Consider the following 19,244-nt stretch of genomic DNA (forward strand, 5'->3'; position numbering starts at 1 on the left):
CGTGTGAAAAATGAAAAAAATGAAAAAAAAAATAACATTTTCAAAATTTATAGTAAAAGTGTTAATATATAGGGAAAGAAAATATTAAAAATTAGAACTCATCCCTGCTTTTGTTGTTAGGTGAATAGACTAGTGATCGTCTTTCTCTAATCCTGCAGCTTCTCAATCACATATATGAAAAGCTCTAGCAGGGATCAACTAGTGAGGTTGTTTGAAAAATGTAATAGTAGCAAAATTCTAGCTCAATTGCAATGTCTTACGCTCAAACTTGGCCTTACTCATGACAGTTTCTTTGCCACCAAACTTAGTGCCCTGCATTCAAAATACACTTCTCTTGTGCAAGCACACAAGGTGTTTGATGAAACGCCAACCAAAACAGTACACCTCTGGAATGCTCTTCTCAGAAGCTACTGCAAAGAAAATCAATGGAAACAAACTTTATATCTCTTTCATGATATGGTATCTTATGGAATTACAAAAGGGAAACCCGATAATTACACCATTCCTATAGTTTTGAAGGCCTGTGCAGGGCTGCAAGCTCTTGAATTTGGAAAGATGGTTCATGGGTTTGTCGAGAAAATGGAGAAAACTGATGTTGACATGTTTGTTGGAGCTTCCTTGATTGAATTGTATTCGAAATGTGGAAAAATGGACGAGGCATTTCAAGTTTTCTTGGGATTTTCTCAACCAGATGTGGTTATGTGGACTTCGATGATAACTGGGTATGAGCAGAATGGAAACCCTGAAAAGGCAGTTGATTTTTTCTCTCAAATGGTGATGATCGAGCATTTAAATCCTGATCCTGTCACGCTTGTCAGCTTAGCGTCGGCGTGCACTCAACTATCAGACTCGAAGCTTGGGAGTAGCATACATGGCTTTATGATTAGACGAAATCTAGATTATGATTTATCTTTGGCTAACTCGTTGTTGAATCTATATGGGAAGACGGGATCGGTAAATGCTGCAGCCAAATTGTTTGAGGGAATGCCGACAAAAGATGTAATTTCATGGAGCTCATTAATTGCTTGTTATTCTCAAAATGGTTTAACAGCTGAAGCACTAAATCTTTTCAATGAAATGATTGATAGGAAAATCAAATTCAATTCAGTTACGGCGGTTGGTGTATTACAAGCATGTGCAGTTGCATGTAACTTGGAAGAGGGAAAAAGGATCCATGAACTTGTTACTAGGAAAGGTTTGGAGTTGGACATTTCAGTTTCCACAGCACTAATTGATATGTACATGAAGTGCTTTTCACCTGAAGAAGCCCTTTATGTCTTTGAAAAAATGCCTAAAAAAGATGTGGTTTCTTGTGCTGCCTTGCTAAGTGGTTATTCCACAAATGGAATGTCATTCAAGTCAATGGGAACCTTCAATACCATGCGGTTGAACAACATAAAACCTGATGCTGTTGCCATGGTGAAAATTCTTGTTTCTTGTTCAGATTTGGGCATTCTTCAACAAGCACTTTGCCTCCATGACTATGTTATCAAAACTGGCTTTACTAATAACATTTTTGTCGGAGCTTCACTCATAGAACTGTATTCAAAATGTGGTAACATAGTTAATGCCATGAAAGTATTTGAAGAACTGAAAGTAAAAGACATTGTTACTTGGAGTGCAATCATTGCAGGTTATGGAATCCAGGGACAAGGAAGAGAAGCTTTGAAACTGTTTAACAAAATGATAGAGACATCAGAAGTTATGCCTAATGAAGTAACATTTCTCTCATTGCTATCTGCTTGTAGCCATGCTGGTTTGATTGAAGAAGGGATCAATATATTCAACATGATGTTGCATAAATACAGAATAAAACCCATGATGGAGCATTACAGCATCATTGTCGACCTTCTTGGTCGAACTGGAGAACTCGACAGGGCTCTAAACTTTGTTGAGAAAATGCCAATTCCAGCAGGGCCCCATGTCTGGGGTGCCCTATTAGGCGCTGCTTGTATTCATCACAAATCTGAATTGGGAGAAATTGCAGCAAAGAATCTCTTCAAGTTAGATCCTAATAATGCAGGATATCATATACTGCTATCTAAAATTTATGCTGTGGAGAAGAATTGGGACAATGTGGGAAAACTTAGGGATATGGTCAAGGAGAAGCGTTTGAAGAAGATGTTTGGGGAAAGTGTAATTGAAGCAGGAAATGAGGTCCATAGTTTTGTAGCTAATGATAGATTACACTCAGAATGTGACCAGATTTATAGGCTGCTTAGAAATTTGAATGTTAATATGAGAGATGAAAGTTATAGCTCTAACTCAAAATCTTGTTTACAGGGCACTGTGGAAATTGTATAGTAAACATTCTCTTGTAGGAGGATGTCTTGAAATTGAGTGGGAAACCAAACTATAAGTTATATAATCTATCTCTTCTCACAAGATTGTCACCGTTTCCATCCAAAAGTTTAAGTTTAAGTTATATAAACTAAATCGTAGTCACATCATTTTCGATAGTATGTTTATACTCTAAAAATAATTTTAAATGATTAACATAATATTGTATAATATTGTAAATATAGAAAGAGTATATGTACTTTTTCAACGGGTGGCAATGTTTAAATGTTTGTTTTCTTAATACTTTAGGTTATAGGCTTAATATACATTTTTAAAAATTCATATATCTAATTATTCGATGCTAATTTAGTGGTTTGCAAAACCTAAAAGAAAAAGGAAATCATTTTTTACTCCAAATTGCTTTCTCCCAAAATTTTGTAAAATAAATAAAATGAAACCATTTATTCTATAAGGTCTATAATTGTAATGAAATTGAAAGCATTCAATCATTAATTAACTCATTTGAAAGGTAATTATTTATTTATATTAAATATGTGGATGAATAAATATAGTAATATATAAATTGCAATTTTCTTTCCCTAAAAATTACAATACAAACTCATCATGCAAAAAGTATACAATTAGAAAGAGGGAGCCCCCAACAACCGACAGCTAAAATTGTGACATTTCAATTGCTTTTTCTTCTTCTTCTTCTTCTTTTCTTATCATTTTATTAGTTGACATAATTGTCTATAGAGATTACAAAAAAGAAAAAAAGAAAAAAAAGCTAAAATATATTTTTAATAATATGAGATATTGTAATTAAACCATAGTTTTAAATCCTTAAAGAAAATTGATATTTGACTTTAGTTTCTATTCATTTTTTAAAAATATGGAGTAAAAGGATTTCAACCTCCAATCTCGAGAAAATAAGTAACAAATGATCCATTTAGATTTGATCAATTTTAAATAAAATTAGAACCAAATCGAACTATACTAATGTTTGATATCGTTGTAACCAAAATTGATATCATCAAAATATATGATTTTGTGCAAAAAGTTGGTATGTACAGCAAATACAGTAAATGTAAGTAGAAAAATTCAAACATTTAATCTAATCTTTTTAGATTCAAAACTCTAATCTCTCGCATGAAGTAATAAAATACTACTCTACAGTTCAGAGAATAATTAAAAGAAAAAGTAAATAGACACAATATCAAAAGGCAGATACTTAATAACCTTTAACACACACACACACACACATATATAAACTACTATGAAAAAGCAACTTTTTGAAGTTTATTAAATTAGTTGCAAGTTAAACTTCTTTCCAGGCATAAAAAGTTGAAAACAAAATTGTTATGAAATTGAATCTAATTGTTATTATTATTTTCTCCCTATCTCAAAAGAAATGGAACTTTGTTCACCAACACAGACTGTCTCCTTGCTGTCAACAAGAAAAGCAACAGAATCCTTGTCTAAACAGACTGTTCCAAATATAAATCAAAAAGAGAAGTTAAAATAATGAAAGAATTATGTCAGTATAAGAGGAAATCCAACAATTCCATTCCCCAGTTTTGATTTGATGCATCTTCTTCATATTTTCTCAGACAGGTTTTATTATGCATCACCAGACATCACAGTAGAGTTACAAAGTGATAGTTAAAAAAAGAAAAAAATGAAACCACAACAGGACTTCAGCAACCCCCATTGCAATGGAAAAAACAAGGAAGGCATTGAATTTCAGCACAATACAAATGAGGAGATGAGAAGGGAGATTGGTTGAAAGACAAACTGACAATAAGATTCAAAAGAAGTCGATCTCTAAATAATTACCTGAAGGCTTCACATCGACTCCCGGCATCTTTTCGCCTGCCGGTGTGTGTGGTGTCTCCATTCTTGAAGAGAAATCAATGACATCTACTCTTGGCACTTCAGGAGGATTGGCGCAGCGGATGAGTGCCCAATTTACGCTTTGGAAGAATGGATGTTGCTTGATCTCGGTAGCGCCACGCCTATAAGCGAGACGATGCTGTGGTTCTTTTACAAGCAAACCTCGGATTAAGTCTCTTGCTGCAAAGCTCACAGAAGGAGACTCAGGAAATCTCAATGGCTGACCAACCACATTAAACAAAGTAGCACGGTTCCCAGCCCCCTTGAATGGAGTTCTACCAAACAAAAGTTCGTAAAGAAAGATCCCGAAAGTCCACCAATCCACGGCACTTCCATGGCCTTCACCTTTTATGATTTCAGGTGCTAGGTACTCGTGTGTACCAACGAATGACATTGATCTTGCACTTGTGGGCTCGGCAATGAGCTCCGGTAGAGGGCTCACTTGATGATATACTTCACTCTTTGGTTTTGACTTCTTCTCTTTCTTGTGTCTGCTAAGGAAGCGAGGTGTAAAACATGCTGGCTGGATACAATCTGGCTGCATTATGCAAGTTGGCTCAATGCAAGCAGGCTGAACACAGTACCCCGAGCTTTTAGCTTCTAAACCCGAGTTCGATGATTTAACAAGTGTTGGGGAGACTGCACATCTAAGAGACAGGTCAAAATCAGAGAGCATTATGTGCCCATCGTCTCTCACTAACACATTTTCAGGTTTTAGGTCCCTGTAGATTATCCCAAGCATGTGCAAATACTCCAAAGCAAGGAGAACTTCAGCCACATAGAATCTGAAAAAGCATAAAACATATCAAGTGAAAATCAAGGTGACCAAAAGTAAACAGTCCCTTTTCCGTTTAACTAAAACGGATGTCTACATAAGTCTACGATAATGTGCAAATTGCTAGCTATAAGAGAATGATTTCATAAGCAAACAGAAAGGTAAAAGTTGAAAACTTCAGGAATGTTTTGTAACATGAATAAGGGGTGCTTGGCTTAAAAGAATACAGAGAAATAACCATAAAACTTTACATCTATTCCACCGGGCATTTGAGCAAAGAGGGCGATGAGAGCAGAAGAAATAGAAGTTATTGAAGGTCAAAGTTATATTAGAAAGATATGTGCTCCCTGATATCAAGACTTCATGTTGAAGTTCTATGATAATCTGCGGAAAGGTTGAGGAGAAATCTTTCCACCTAGTCGTATTAGGCTGTTCATATTTGATTTATTCATATATGAACAGCCTAATAGAGATATCAAACGTCCTGTTTGGTTATTAGAGTGAAAGCAATATAGAGCTAAAGGATGAGAAAACAATTCCAGACCTTGCAGCATGTTCTGGAAAAAACTTGCCGGGCTGTCTCTGCCTAAGAGCATGCAAGTCGCCCCCAGGGCAAAACTCCATTACCAAACAAGAGAACTTTTCTGTCTCAAAGTGTGTATACAAAGTTGGCAGGAAAGGATGATCCAGAGATTGCAATATCTCACGTTCGGTTTGAGCCCTCAGAAGCTTCTTCCTACTTGCCAAAGCAGCCTTATCCATAACCTTCATGGCAAAGTAAGTTTTGGTACCAGTTAACTCTGAAAGATAGACACTGCCGATATCGCCACATCCCAGTCTTCGTAGCAATCGGAAATGGTTAAGTCCTAACATCCCATCATGAGATCTCACAACTTGCATTGCTTCCCATCTTGTATCATTTGCCTTATGAGGCTTATACATGGCATTGCTTAAACTACTTGAGTTGCTTTCATCACTGATATCACTGCCGGTGCTCCCTCGGTAAACACTTGTTTTCCTACTCTTGTCAAGATCAAGAGAATTTGTGATGTCAACGCTTTCGCTAGACTTTTCAATGCTACTTGCACATTCACTGACTTCTGTGTTTGAGAAACTTTGCTTGGCCTCTGCATATAAAGTCGTGGAGTATAAGCTGTTCTGAGGACTTGGACAAGATATTTCAGCTGGTTGAGATTTTCGTTGATCAATTATTTGTGTGGAAGCTCCTTTCGATGCGTTCAATACTTGACTTCCAGATTCATCTGAGCCACTTGAGCAACAATCCTTAGAATCATCAATAACATGCTTCACAAGAGGTTCTGCTCCACCTCCCTCCGAAGGAACCTTCCTCTGAAAAGAACTTTCAGTTGATTTATATGAACTATCTGTCAGGTTTACAAGCTCGGATTTCCCCTTATTGGAAACATGTGTATGTTTTGTCACATCAGTTAAACCTTCATTCTGCACGTTCAAATTGGTAGGATGTTTTTTACTACTTACAGAAGAACCATTTGGATGGCGAAGAGGTTTCTTGGCACAATTTTGAGACACAACATAGGACGTTGATGAAGTTGCTTCATTCCTAGATTGTTTAGGAGACGGCTGGCGAGATGAATCGAGATTCCTTGATGTAGATGCCGGGTTCTGAGTTTTCAGTAAAGAACTCATACCATCAACAAGTGGTTCCATCAGCAGCTCCGGCTCAAGCAAACTTTCAGGCCAGATCTTAGGGTGTTCTGAATGGGATGCAACAATTGATAATAACCATTATAGTAATTTCCAAAGCCATTAATTACAAAATCTTCCACTTATTAATGCCTTTCTTGAAAAACGCCAAATGAATATCTATCTGTCCTGGAAGTTAAAGTTCAAATTGATTTAGATGAACTATGAGAGAGATTGAAGATACCATATCCAGCAACCCAAGCAATCAAAGAAAATCCCCAAGATTATGAATAAAATCAAAAATACCTGTTGATAGCTGACCCGAAACTCAAGCAGTGAACCTTGATTCACAATCAAAGCAATATCAAAACCTACAAATTCAAAAGAAAAAAAAGGAAAATCATATAAAGTAAATTATAAATATCTTTGTAATCACACAACGGCAACAGATTCTTTAATCCCCCGTCTAATAATTTTAAAGTTTTCTTCCTCAGAAGCATCAACACCTCATCTAATTTAGCCAAAAACACTTTAAAAAAACAACAACAAAAACAAGCTAGATTTCCAAGAGATTTAGAAGACGAAAACCCCAGTAGCTTCAACTACTGATTTTGATTCTTTGAAAGTGAAACTAAAATAAATTTTTAAAAAAAAAAAAAAACACTCAACCCATAACCCCCAAATCTTTAATGAAAATCAAAAACTAAAAAACACCAAACAATATATCCACGAACCTCAACAACTACACAATGCAGCGGCAAGCAAATCTTTTAAGAGTACAAGAACTAAAAAAAAAAAAAAAAAAAAAGCGATAGAGACCCACCAAAAATGCAAGCACAGAAAGAAAAGTGAAGCAACTTTGCGTGTTTCTTGTTGATTAATTTCCGAGTCTGTGAAGTACACTTTCAGATCCGATCCAACACAAGAAAGAAAGAGTTGAGATTAGAGGAAGAATATAATAATTGCAAACAAAAATCTCTGTAACTTTTTTCTTTCTCTTCCCGTCGATTGAAGAAGCAGAAGAGGAGGGAGGAAGAGGAAGAGGAAGAAGAAGAAGAGAGGGAAAAGGCGAAGGAAAGAAATATGAAGCAAAGTTGAGAAGCAAAGTTACAAATGGCAGTCTTTATCTCTCTGAAAATGTTCCCTCCATGAAAATCTCTTCCTCTTGTTCTTAAGCTCTTGTTTTTCTTTATTAATAAATCATTTTCTTTTCTATTTCTTTCTTCTTCTTTTTTTTAAGTGATTGGACCCATGAAATTGTTATGGGCACTCCTTGGAACTTTTTTTTTTTTTTTTTGGTTATGGCCACCTCTTTTATTTTGACAAAAAAAATATTTTTCAACCTTTTCGAATGTGGTAAAATAAACTAAAATATTATAAAATGTTGTAGACAGATATTCAAAATTTTATATTCTATCATAAATATCGATATAAATCTAAAATTTTCTTAATAAATACTTATAGAAGTGTAGAATGTCAATGATAATAAAATATGAAATGTTGACATATTTTGTAAATATTCTTAGTTAAAAATATTTTAAAATATAGCAAGTTATCACACCATAGATTTCAATAAATTACTATTATGTATAATACTTTGTCCTATGTCAAATTATTTTTATTTATTTTACTATATTTGAATCAAAACCTCAAAATCAAACTTTCACGTTTAATCATTTTTTTACGATTAAACGAATTTTTTAAAAGCTTTAGATTTAGTTAGTGTAGGTATAAGATAATATCATGAGTTTGTATTATCGAGCTGGAGTAAAAAATTTGATTTTCTATTTAGCATTATAAAAAAGAAAAAAAATTGGTCATGTTTGTTTTGTTTTTGATGAGTTAAAAGTAATCTCTTCTTTCCTTCATCGTCGTTTTTTGTTTTGTTTTTTTTTTTTATTTATTTATTCTAATAAAAAGTAATATACTTTCAAATTTATGTCAATGTTTTCTATATAAATTCCACGAAGGTGAAAGGAATGTTATAATAATAATAATAAACAATAAAATAAACTAAAATATTTAAGATATATATTAAATTTTAGATTTTATCAGTAATAAATATTGATAGACTATCTATTATTGTCTATTAATATGATTGATAGAAGTATATCTCAACGTCTATCAATATTTATCGGCAATAGAATATGAAATTTTACTATATTTTAAAAATATTTTGTCAATTTTACCATTTGTTTATAATAATAATAATAATGATAATAATAATAATGTGGTTCGATATCAAATAATAAGATATTTAAATTTGTTTTGAAATGTGACACATTTATTTACTAATTTACATCTTTTTTTTTAGTTTTCAATATTTACAAATTTCTTACGAAAAAGTAAGACATTCACGTTTTGATGGTTATTTGCATAATATCGATTTCGAGATAGTTTATCAATATCAATATTTAAAATATTGATTATCTACTCATAGGTAGAGTATATTACTTCCAACCAACCAAACCCATTAAAGTTTTGAAAATCAATTTAATTTTTAGAAGAAAGAAAAATTCATATTTTCGTCACTTGCATTGCGGAAACATAATTTCTTGTTAATCAACACGTGGAGATAAACTATGCAGTTTTGATCATTAATTTGTTGATCAATGATATATTATCAAACTAGCTATACTCGAGCTTACTTTTGTTTTTGTTTTGAAAATAAAGTTTATAAAATATCTATGCATGTCTGTTTTATTGTTAATTTTTTAAGAAAGAAAATACATTATCAACATTTAAGACCTATTTTAAAAATTGGTATAATTTTTTTATTTGAAAAATATTCTAAGGTTCGAATCAACAACCAATTTACTTTTTAATTTACATATTTTATGTTTAAATTTTAATCGATATTTTAAAACTTAATCTTACGAAAAATTGTTTTAAATAACATAATATATGAAAATATTTACAAATATAACAAAATATCACAATCTATCTTGATAGATCAATATAGACTAAATAGACATAGTTTATATTGATCGTTCATTATAGATAGACGTTAATATTTTATGATATTAAAAAAAATCATTTATTTTGTCATAATCAAAAGTAGTCTTAATTCTATTTTTGAAAAAGGTTACACAATCCATGAAAATTGAAAAATGATTATTTGAGATGTTGGAACATTGTGGATGGTGGTAATTAATCATTTTTATTAAAATTAAATGTGAAACCTTAATTGAATAATTTTATCATAGGCTGAAATATTTAAAAACCAATAAGTAATTACATTAGTATTATGGTGGCCACATGGAATAATTTAAAATATTACCAATATTTTGTTATTGCTCTTACTTTAATATATATGTATATATATATATTGTTTATTTTATTCACTACCAGATGTGAGAGTGAGGATTGATTTTTTTTTTTTTTTTTTTATGTTTTAGAAAACAATTCATATTTTTTTTTTATCTCTTTAATATATTTTTTACTATTTTTACAAACATCGGTTGAATTCTTAGTGGACATTTTTTCTTTCGAAAAAAGTTTTTAAAGTTTGGTTTAAAGCATAAAACAAGTTTACATATAGATCATATAAAACAACTTTACATATCATCGATAAAATTGGTTAAATTATTGTTCACGTCATGTTAAAATTTCAAAAAAATATGTATATATAAAATAAAAATGAATAGTACTATTTCAAACAACGGCTTAAACTGTCGAGCTATGCTTAATAATACAGCCAAACATATCTTAATACATACATTTAAAGTATCAACCACACCATCTATACACGTCAAACAATCCAAGACCGAATAACTATAGCAACTAAAAGAACAGCTTTTTATTTAAAAAATTAGGGAATAAAATGGATTTTTCAATAACCTTTGATTTTTATTATTTTTATTTTATTTTATTTTATTTTATTTTTTGTTAAGATGAATGCATTGTTTGTCAAATGTGGAAATTTCTCTTGAGTTATTTAATAATGAGCAAAACAATCATTTTCAAACTGGCAAAAATAGGCCACACCTCACTTTAATCTATTTATCTATATATTTCTTTTTCCTTCAAAATTATTAATTATTTGAAACTTTATCTTTATTTTTTATTTTATGTGATGTACAATTTGAGTTAATAATGCTGCCCAATAATAATAACCTCTTATCCATAATAAGTATTTAATAAATCTCAAACTATATATGTATGTATGTATATATAATTCAATGCAAAGCTAACTTCTAACTCTGTCAACTCATTAAATGAAAATAAATAAACAAAGCACTTGCGGCCGTAATAATGAAATGTGACATAAAAATTTTGTTTAAATTATATTTTAGTTTTTTTTTTTTTTTGAGATTTTTAAATATATCAAATTGAATCTAAAATATTTATAAAATATAGTAAAATGAATCAATATATTTATGAAATATAGCAAAATTTCATATTTGTAACTGATACATAGTTTATCGATGTTGTGATATTGATAAATACAGATAGAAATCTATCAATATTTTACCATTGCTAGAATATGAAATTTTGTTATAAGTATTTTTAATAGTTTTTCGTTTACAATAGTTCTCTTCGGGTTCTTTTCTTAATACATAACTTTTAAATAAGGAAAACTTATCATTTTGGTTTTCAATTTTTTAGAAAAAAAGGTAGGTTCAAAATGTATCGGTTCTAATTCATGCATTTTGATAAATAAGTTTAAAAATGGAGAATTGTTGTATGAATATCACGCACAAAAAAATGAAAGTAAACAAAATATAACAAAATATTTAAATTGCTTACAGAGAGTTGATGAAATTTGTTATATTTTGTAAATAGTTTCATTATTTTTCTATTTATGAAAATGTCTTTTTACAAATTATATACAATAATTGTAAACGTTAAATTAGTAATAGATAGTGAAAGTTTTCAAAAATACCAAAATGAACTAAAATATTTATAAAATTTTCGATCATATTAATGACAAAAATTGATATACATTGATAGATTTATATCTATATCTATCCGTTTCTATCATCGATAGAATTGAAAATTGTGTTATATTTGATAAATATTTTCTAACATTTTACCTTCTATGATAATTCTCGGATAAATAACTCATCAACTCTCTAATTCCCTCCTTTTGCTTTGAATGCACAATTAGGTTAGCCTTCACTTACAAATATTTTTAAGAAAATCTTAAAAAAAAAAAAAGAAGAAGAGAAATTCGTATTTATAAACTTAATTTTTAGAGAGAAAAGAAAAATCAGGTGTAATTATTTTGAATTTGAATGTATGCTCTTGAAAGTCGTGCATGTTTGCTCCAAATTTTTTAATCACCTTTTTCACCCTCTTTTTAATTTACTTCTAAAATTTGGGAACAAGGTCGAGTTTCAAAAACTTTTTAATGCTTTGTAATTTACCTTCATTTTTAAAACATTTTAAAAAAAGTAGAGTAAAACAGTGTGTGTATATATATATATAGTTGTTGATATTGAAAGAAGTTTTAAATGACAAAACTGGTAAAATGAATATTGACAAATAAAACAAAATAGTTTAGGGTTATAATTATTAACTATTTGATTTATTGCAATATAATTAGTTTATCTCGGTTTATTGATGATAGAGTGTAAAATTTGCTATATTAGTAATTTTGTTCATCTTATTATGTTTCAAAACGATTGTATAAATATAGTGTTAATAAATTTAATTTTTTTTTGAAAAAGGCGATTTTTTAAAAAATATAGAAAATGTTGCTAGAGCCTATTTAACTTAAATTGCAAAACAAGTCGAATTTTTAAGATTTACCTAATTAGTAGGCTCAACCCTAATTAATGGATCATGTACTAATTTTGTTATAATTACTAGGGGTTGAAAGGAAATTATAATTTAGTCCTAATTTAAATTTTAGTTAATATATTGTTTGATGAAATTATTATTAGATTTTAGTTTCTATTAATGAAAATTTAAACAAACTAGAAGGACTATTATTAGATTTAATCAAAAATCACATCAATTAAATTACAACTTTCAAAACTATTAATTTGGATAAAATTATTATTAGTGGCAATTTTAAGAATAATAATTAAGTATGTAACAACATTTTTAAAAAATTACAAATATAGCAAAATCTATCCGTTATAGGCCAATATTTGCAACATGGTCTATCAATGAAAGACTTCTATTACTGCTATCACTAATAGATTTTGACAGATTTTGCTATATTTACAAAATTTTTGAATTGTTGTTATATAGATACTTAATTATTTTGAATCTAATTGTTATATTTGCAATCATCCCTTCTAATTTTCTCTTATTATGTGGATCAAATTAACTTGTAATTTAACTTTGTTGTTGTTGTAGGTCAAATTTAACGAGGGTAAATAAGCCAAAAATCAACCAAATAAATTAAGGGAAATATAATTAACAAGGTATAGTGAACTCGAAATCAAACAAGTCTAAGTGTTTTAACTATCAAACCATAACTTATATAAGATTAAAAAAATCGATATAAAAAAAGAAAGATCGATCTCATCCCTAACATCAAAAGAAAAATGTAATCTTTAAATCATTCTCTCTAAAAATACGTTACATATGAGGTAACTTAAATTAGAACTCGATCATAGTTCTTGAACTTAAACTTCAATTTTTTTAATCCCATTCTAGATTTCCATCTTTGGCCTTTAGCATGAAAATCATTTTTATTTGTTTTGTAGATCATCTTTTATCGTTGTTGTCACATGAAAGTCAAGTCTGTTTTCTTCCCTACGAGATTTGAAACTTGTATATAAAGTAAAGTCCAATTAAATTATATTTTATGTCCTAATTTAAGGATAATTATACTAAAATTAACATATGAGGTTAGTGTTCATACGAGATTTTTGGAGAAATTTGGTTCGTGGAGTTGAACTTGTGTTGATATTGTATTCATATTGATTTGATGCGATGTGGTTTAATCTCTAAAATTTGATTCTCTAAGTCTCTCTCGCCTGGATGCTTATGCTTGATTTGAGGAAGCGAAGCACATGATGTTCTTGAAGTTGGAGCCTTGGAAGAAAACTTGTATCTTCAAATGAGCTTCAATCCTCATCTTTTCCTTTGATAGGCTTAGGCTTCGACATCTTCTTGTTTCTTTTTCCCTTATTTTTATGAGAGATGTTTCCTTTTGAATGTTTTTTTATGGAAGTGCGACTTCATTTGAATGAAATTTGTTTCTCCTTTTTTGACAAACCACGATTATCCATTCTTTGTCATCATCCTCAATAGGCTCTTCTTTGTTTTGAGAGTTCGTTGTTATGATCTTTTATAGGAATCGAACGGTATAGGTTTAAAAGTCCCAAATTGAATCAAACTTTCCCTTTGATCATAAAGCAACATTGATGGCAGAACTTTTGAAGTCATCTTGACTGCAACATGATTCGTTTGAGCTACTTCATCAATATCGAGCTCACTCTTATTTTCACGAGCCAACTTTAGAATTAGCTCCTTCAACACGAAGCACTTTTTAATAGGGTAACTAATGACCCGATGATACTTGTAGTAGTTAGGATCATTTACTTTTCTTGCTTGCTCTAGTCATTTACATTCTGGCAACTGAATAAGTTGTTTCTCTATCAATTGCTCCAACATGTCTGCAACCTCAGAGTCAGGAAAGAGATAAATTTTTTTCTGTCTTTCTCTAAGAGTTGGGCGTCGCTTTTTATCGCCATCATGATTTCTTTCATACTTTGTTTCTTTTCTCTTAGAGAAAGATTTCAATGGAGTCTCTTGAACAACCATAGACTCCTTTAGGACACTATTTGTATTTTTTTTATTATCATTGATTTCATTCTTGTCACTCCTCGTTCTTTGAATCAAGAAATATTTTGCTTCTCTGTTGGCGATACTCCGCTTCATATCATGAGAGCGAGTTGTCAATTCTTCAAACGTGCGAGGTTTTATTCCCTGTAAAATATAGAGAAGTTTCCAGTGCATACCTTGGGTGCACATCTCCGCTGCAGACAGTTTTGTGAGCTTGTCTTTGCAATCCAAACTTAGAGTTCTCCATCGGTTTATGTAGTCGATGACTGGCTCTCCCTTTCGCTGTTTGGTGTTCGTCAACTCCATCATGTTGACAACACGCCTAGTGTTATAAAAGCGGTTAAGAAACTCTGTTTCTAGCTGTTCCAAACTGTCAATTACTTTTGGTTCTAGATCAGTATACCACTCGAAAGCATTTCCTTTTAAGCTTCGATCGAACTGTCTGACTAGTTGGTATTCTCTTGATCCTGCGTTTTTGCATGTTTCAACAAAGTGAGCAATGTGTTGCTTTGGATTGCCCTTTTCGTCGAATTGTTGAAACTTTGGAGGTTGGTACCCAACAGGCATTTGTAAGTCATTAATTCTTTTGGTGTACAGCTTGAAGTACATGAAAGAAGTTTTTTGTGGTCCTCCATACTGAGCTCTTATGGAACTTATGATCATATCTTACAACTGTTGGACTAACAGGGAGGCGATAGAGATGGATTGTTGCATCAGATTTTCCTGCAACACAACTTTTCCTTTATCATTAGCTTTGACAGTAGGAGTTTTGCTCAACTCAGCAGTTTCACAAGCCTTCATTTAATCTTTCAAGGTGGCGATTTCATGATCTCGCTCCTCAACAACTTTCATTAGGAAATTTATTTTCCTTTCCATCTCTGCCATGGTTGCCTCAACTGCCACATTTTCCATCATGATAGACACTACTTCAAGGTGTGATTCTTTGTCTGATAGATTAGAAGCAGACATAGAGTTTTTGAACAAAGGATTCTCTCTGATGATGATTCCGCCTTTAGGAGATTCTATCAGTTGTTCCAAACTTTTCTTCTTGAGGACAGAACCTTATTCTTGTTCTTGCATCTTCTTTAAGTGACTTTGGGTGATAAGTCCAGTGTAAGAGTCACTTGCAGCAAAAGATTTGGATGCAGCCTTATTTGATGTCATTGATTTTCTTGTAGATTTGGATGATGAGAGAAAGATGAGAGGTAGAGATGTCCCACTGGACATGCCAATTTGTTCACACGAGATTTTCGGAGAAATTTGGTTCGTGGAGTTGAACTTGTGTTGATGTTGTATTCATATTGATTTAATACAATGTGGTTTGATAGAATTTAATCCTATGATTCTCTCTCGGCTGGATGCTTACACTTGATTTGAGGAAGCGAAGCACGTGATGTTCTTGAAGTTGGAGCCTTGGAGGAAAGCTTCTATCTTCTCTTCAATCTTCAAGGGTGGTCGACTTCAGTAGTTGGAGAGTTTTGGGAGAATTCTCTCTAGGTCTTCTGAAGTAAAAAATTTCTCATCCCACAACTGAAGAGAACTCCTCTATCTATAGAGTTTCTTGGTGGGCTTTTATAGACTTGGGTATGGTCTGATCCATGGACCATACGCCTGGATTCAATCATATGGATTTGAGTCATATTTAATTTTGGGCTAAATTAAGCTTATTTTTTGGCTCAATTAAATAATTTTATCCTATTGTCATAATAAAAACATGTGATATCATTAGAATTGTTGAATTTGTCTTTAAATTTAATTTGGGACACATGCCCGATTTTTAGTTAATCCCAATACAATTATTTTAGTATTATGTGTAATGAATTTTTGTCTTTTAGTAATTTTTCTACGTAAGGTAAATAGTAATTTACTTATTGTTTTTATTTAAGACCCCTATGTGGACTTTTTTAAGTAATTAATTATTTTTTTATCTCTCAATCAAATTTAAATAAAAGAATATATACACTTTGCATTGAAATTGACAAGTAACTCTTACTAAACAAATAAGACTATCGTATTTTTTTTTTTTTTATAGTCAAATGGTTTTTGAAAAAAAAATGTTACTTTCTTTAGTTAATGAAGGATCAAAACATCACTTTTTAAAATAATAATTGACGTTGGAACGCTTAAAATTAACATATAACTATTTCTTTTTAAATACACGACAAAATTTTATTTAAAAAAATTTATACCATTTGACAAACATGTTACTATTCACTTTCATAACCCAAACTCACAAATTGACGTAAAAGTCTATAACCTAAACTAAAAAGTGGTTGAATGGACCCATTAAATTATATAGGCTTTATAGTGAATTTAATTATATATATGTTGATGATTATTAATTAATTGCTTGAATTGGTGACCAAACCAATGGAAAAGTACACATAACTTATTTGTTTTAAAAGAACATAACCATGTGTGTGTTGAAAAATATAAAGGACTTATCATTTTTCTTTTTCCTTTTCCTTTTTTCTCTTTTTCAATAAGCTTTGCTTTATTATATTTAATTCTTATTTTAGAAAGGGTTTGGTTTTTTTTTCTTTTAAATAAAGAAATATGGTTGGATCTAACATTGTTTGTGATCACAATTTAAATTATATATTTAGAAAGGATGAAGAATTACCTTATAGAAAAATATTATAACTACTTAAAAGTATAAAAAAGGAAATTAATATGTTATTGAAATTTCGATCAATTTTGCTATATTTTGTAAATAGTTGATTTAAAAAATGCTACTTTTTATTTTTTTTTCTATTTTAAAATCTTACACTTTTTAATAAATTCACTTTACAATCATTAAAATCGTCATTCTCACGTCACATCTATATAATTTAATGAAATTATATTCTTTTGGCCTTGATGAAATTATATTTTAAGAAATAATTTGATTCAATTTCATATTTTTTAAACTATAAATATTTTCAATCCATCAGATTGAGTATATTTCAATTGACTTACAGATCTAAAATATAGTTAATTGTTCAATCTTAAAATGATTTATTATTACAATTATTATTATTATAAAGGGATTAAAGAGATTCAAACTATAGACTTTTTAATGGTTAATACAAACTAGAATACAAATTGAGCTACGTTCATTTTGACAACAATTATTATTATTGTTTTGGTTGGATTTTTACCTAGGAAGATAAAAGCAAAAACCAAAATAAGATCATAAATATATATTTTTTATCTTTTCCTTGACATTAGCTTCACATATTACGATGACTTAGTCCATATTCTAAAAATCTCATTTCCAATTTTGACGTTAAAACTTTTTTTCAAGCTCATCACTAATTACAAATTTACCATTGTTTTAAAACGTATATCACTTATTACTAAAAAAATGTATGATTATAAAAATATCAAATATTTAAAGTCAACATAACTCAACGGACATGTACGTATATACGAGTGACCAAAATGTCTATACTTCTCGAAGTCCAAATATAAATTAAATATTGAGCAATTGTATGGACTTTGGACATGTTTAATTATGTGACCTAACATTTAATGCACTCGTAAGTTCTTGAGAGAAAATAATAAATATTGTCACATTACACATTTTACAAATTTTCTTGGCAGATTCATATAAATAAAGGTTTATGGCTTAACAAAAAAGAAACAATAATATAATGAAACAACAGCAACAATAATTCTTAAAATAGTATAAAAAAGGAAACAAATAATTCAATAACTTTTAAATTTGCATCAAATTTTTACCACCATTATTGTCGTTGCTTCTTAATTATTGAATATGTAGCATTATTGGTTTCAACTATATGCAAAAGTAATTTCATTTCTCACATCAACAATTATTATATCATCAAACTCATGTTTTCAAAACTAAATATTATATTTCTATTTAATAACCACTTCAGTTTTTATATAAATTTAATTGAGAATTCAAGTAGATAGATATGGAGGTTATACATCAAATATAACTTGTAACAAAAACAAGTACAGTTTTTAAAAATCATGAATGGAAAATTAAAGTTCGTTTGATAATCTTTTAGTTTTTAAAATTTTTATCTTTTTAAGTTAGGTTTATTTCATCTACATCTTTTATAACGATCGGTCTATTCGTGAAGTACAATGGTTGAATTTTTAGCCAAATTTTACAAACAAAAATAATTTTTTAAAGTCAATTTTTTTGTTCTAAAAAAATGACTTGGTTTCTTTTAAGTCATTAGTGAAAGTAGATAATAGAGAGAAATTTAGACGTGGAAGTAATGTTCATATGTTTAATTTGAAAAGAAGAAAAACCATACCATCTAATTTAGGTCTAGCTTCGTAACAATTTGGCCTTTCATTTTTTGTTTTGAAAAAAACCATTCTATAAACAATCATTCTATATTAATTTTCTTTTCTTTGTTTGTTATTTATTTTTATTTATCGATGTTTTTTAAAATAAAGTTATTTTTTAAAAATTTAAAAAGTAGCTTCCGAACAAATATATATATTTTTTAATTTACCTTAAGAATTGAACTATTATTTTTGAGAAAAAAATGAGAGTCAGTGAAGGTCATAAAAAAACTTAATTTTCAAAAATAAAAAATAAGATAATTACCAAATGAACCTAAAATATAATATTTAAAAATGGATATTTTCCATATAAAAAAGGCTTAGATTTTAGGTAGAAAAGGGAACTACCCAAGACTTGTTAGAAAAAAAAAATACATTCTTAGAACTAAAAAGACAGTACAAAACAACGCTTTTAAGTACACCTATAGAGTGAAGCATTGACCTTTAAAAACGGAGGCCGTGTCGATACTATTGAGTCAAGTTCACTTTGATTATTTATTTTTCTGTCTTTTAAATTGTTATAACTATTTTATCCATAAACATTTTTTAAAAGTAAGGATTATTCAATCTTGTGGAACAA

At 29.9% G+C, this 19,244-nt stretch overlaps 2 protein-coding genes across 4 annotated transcripts; one reads left to right on the plus strand and one right to left on the minus strand.

The window, feature by feature from the left end:
- Window positions 1-174: 174 nt before the first annotated feature.
- On the plus strand, window positions 175-2,385 carry LOC103502681 (putative pentatricopeptide repeat-containing protein At3g01580). Its single transcript, XM_008466706.3, has one exon. The coding sequence runs from the start codon at window positions 175-177 to the stop codon at window positions 2,302-2,304; it is 2,130 nt and encodes a 709-aa protein (XP_008464928.2). The 3' UTR covers window positions 2,305-2,385.
- Window positions 2,386-3,824: 1,439 nt separating this feature from the next.
- LOC103502679 (protein kinase PVPK-1) lies at window positions 3,825-7,826 on the minus strand. Of its 3 annotated transcripts, none has more exons than XM_008466699.3 (4): window positions 7,437-7,826; window positions 6,920-6,984; window positions 5,493-6,802; window positions 3,825-4,958 (listed from the first exon to the last, which is right to left on the minus strand). In XM_008466699.3, the coding sequence occupies exons 3-4, from the start codon at window positions 6,635-6,637 to the stop codon at window positions 4,088-4,090; spliced, it is 2,016 nt and encodes a 671-aa protein (XP_008464921.1). In that variant the 5' UTR covers window positions 6,638-6,802; window positions 6,920-6,984; window positions 7,437-7,826; the 3' UTR covers window positions 3,825-4,087. The 3 variants fall into 3 exon arrangements, with proteins under 3 accessions (XP_008464921.1, XP_008464923.1, XP_008464922.1); XM_008466701.3 differs by having other exon boundaries at window positions 5,493-6,684; window positions 7,437-7,805; XM_008466700.3 differs by having other exon boundaries at window positions 5,493-6,797; window positions 7,437-7,799.
- Window positions 7,827-19,244: the final 11,418 nt, after the last annotated feature.

This window comes from Cucumis melo, chromosome 4 (assembly GCF_025177605.1).
Source record: "Cucumis melo cultivar AY chromosome 4, USDA_Cmelo_AY_1.0, whole genome shotgun sequence".
NCBI lineage: Eukaryota > Viridiplantae > Streptophyta > Magnoliopsida > Cucurbitales > Cucurbitaceae > Cucumis > Cucumis melo.

Excerpts from the sequence above, each read along its gene's own strand:
- LOC103502681 (XM_008466706.3), top strand. The coding sequence starts at position 175 with ATGAAAAGCTCTAGCAGGGATCAACTAGTGAGGTTGTTTGAAAAATGT.
- LOC103502679 (XM_008466699.3), bottom strand. The coding sequence starts at position 6,637 with ATGGAACCACTTGTTGATGGTATGAGTTCTTTACTGAAAACTCAGAAC. Across the intron at positions 4,959-5,492 it reads TTTCCAGAACATGCTGCAAG|ATTCTATGTGGCTGAAGTTC; the intron begins GTCTGGAATTGT and ends ATGCTTTTTCAG.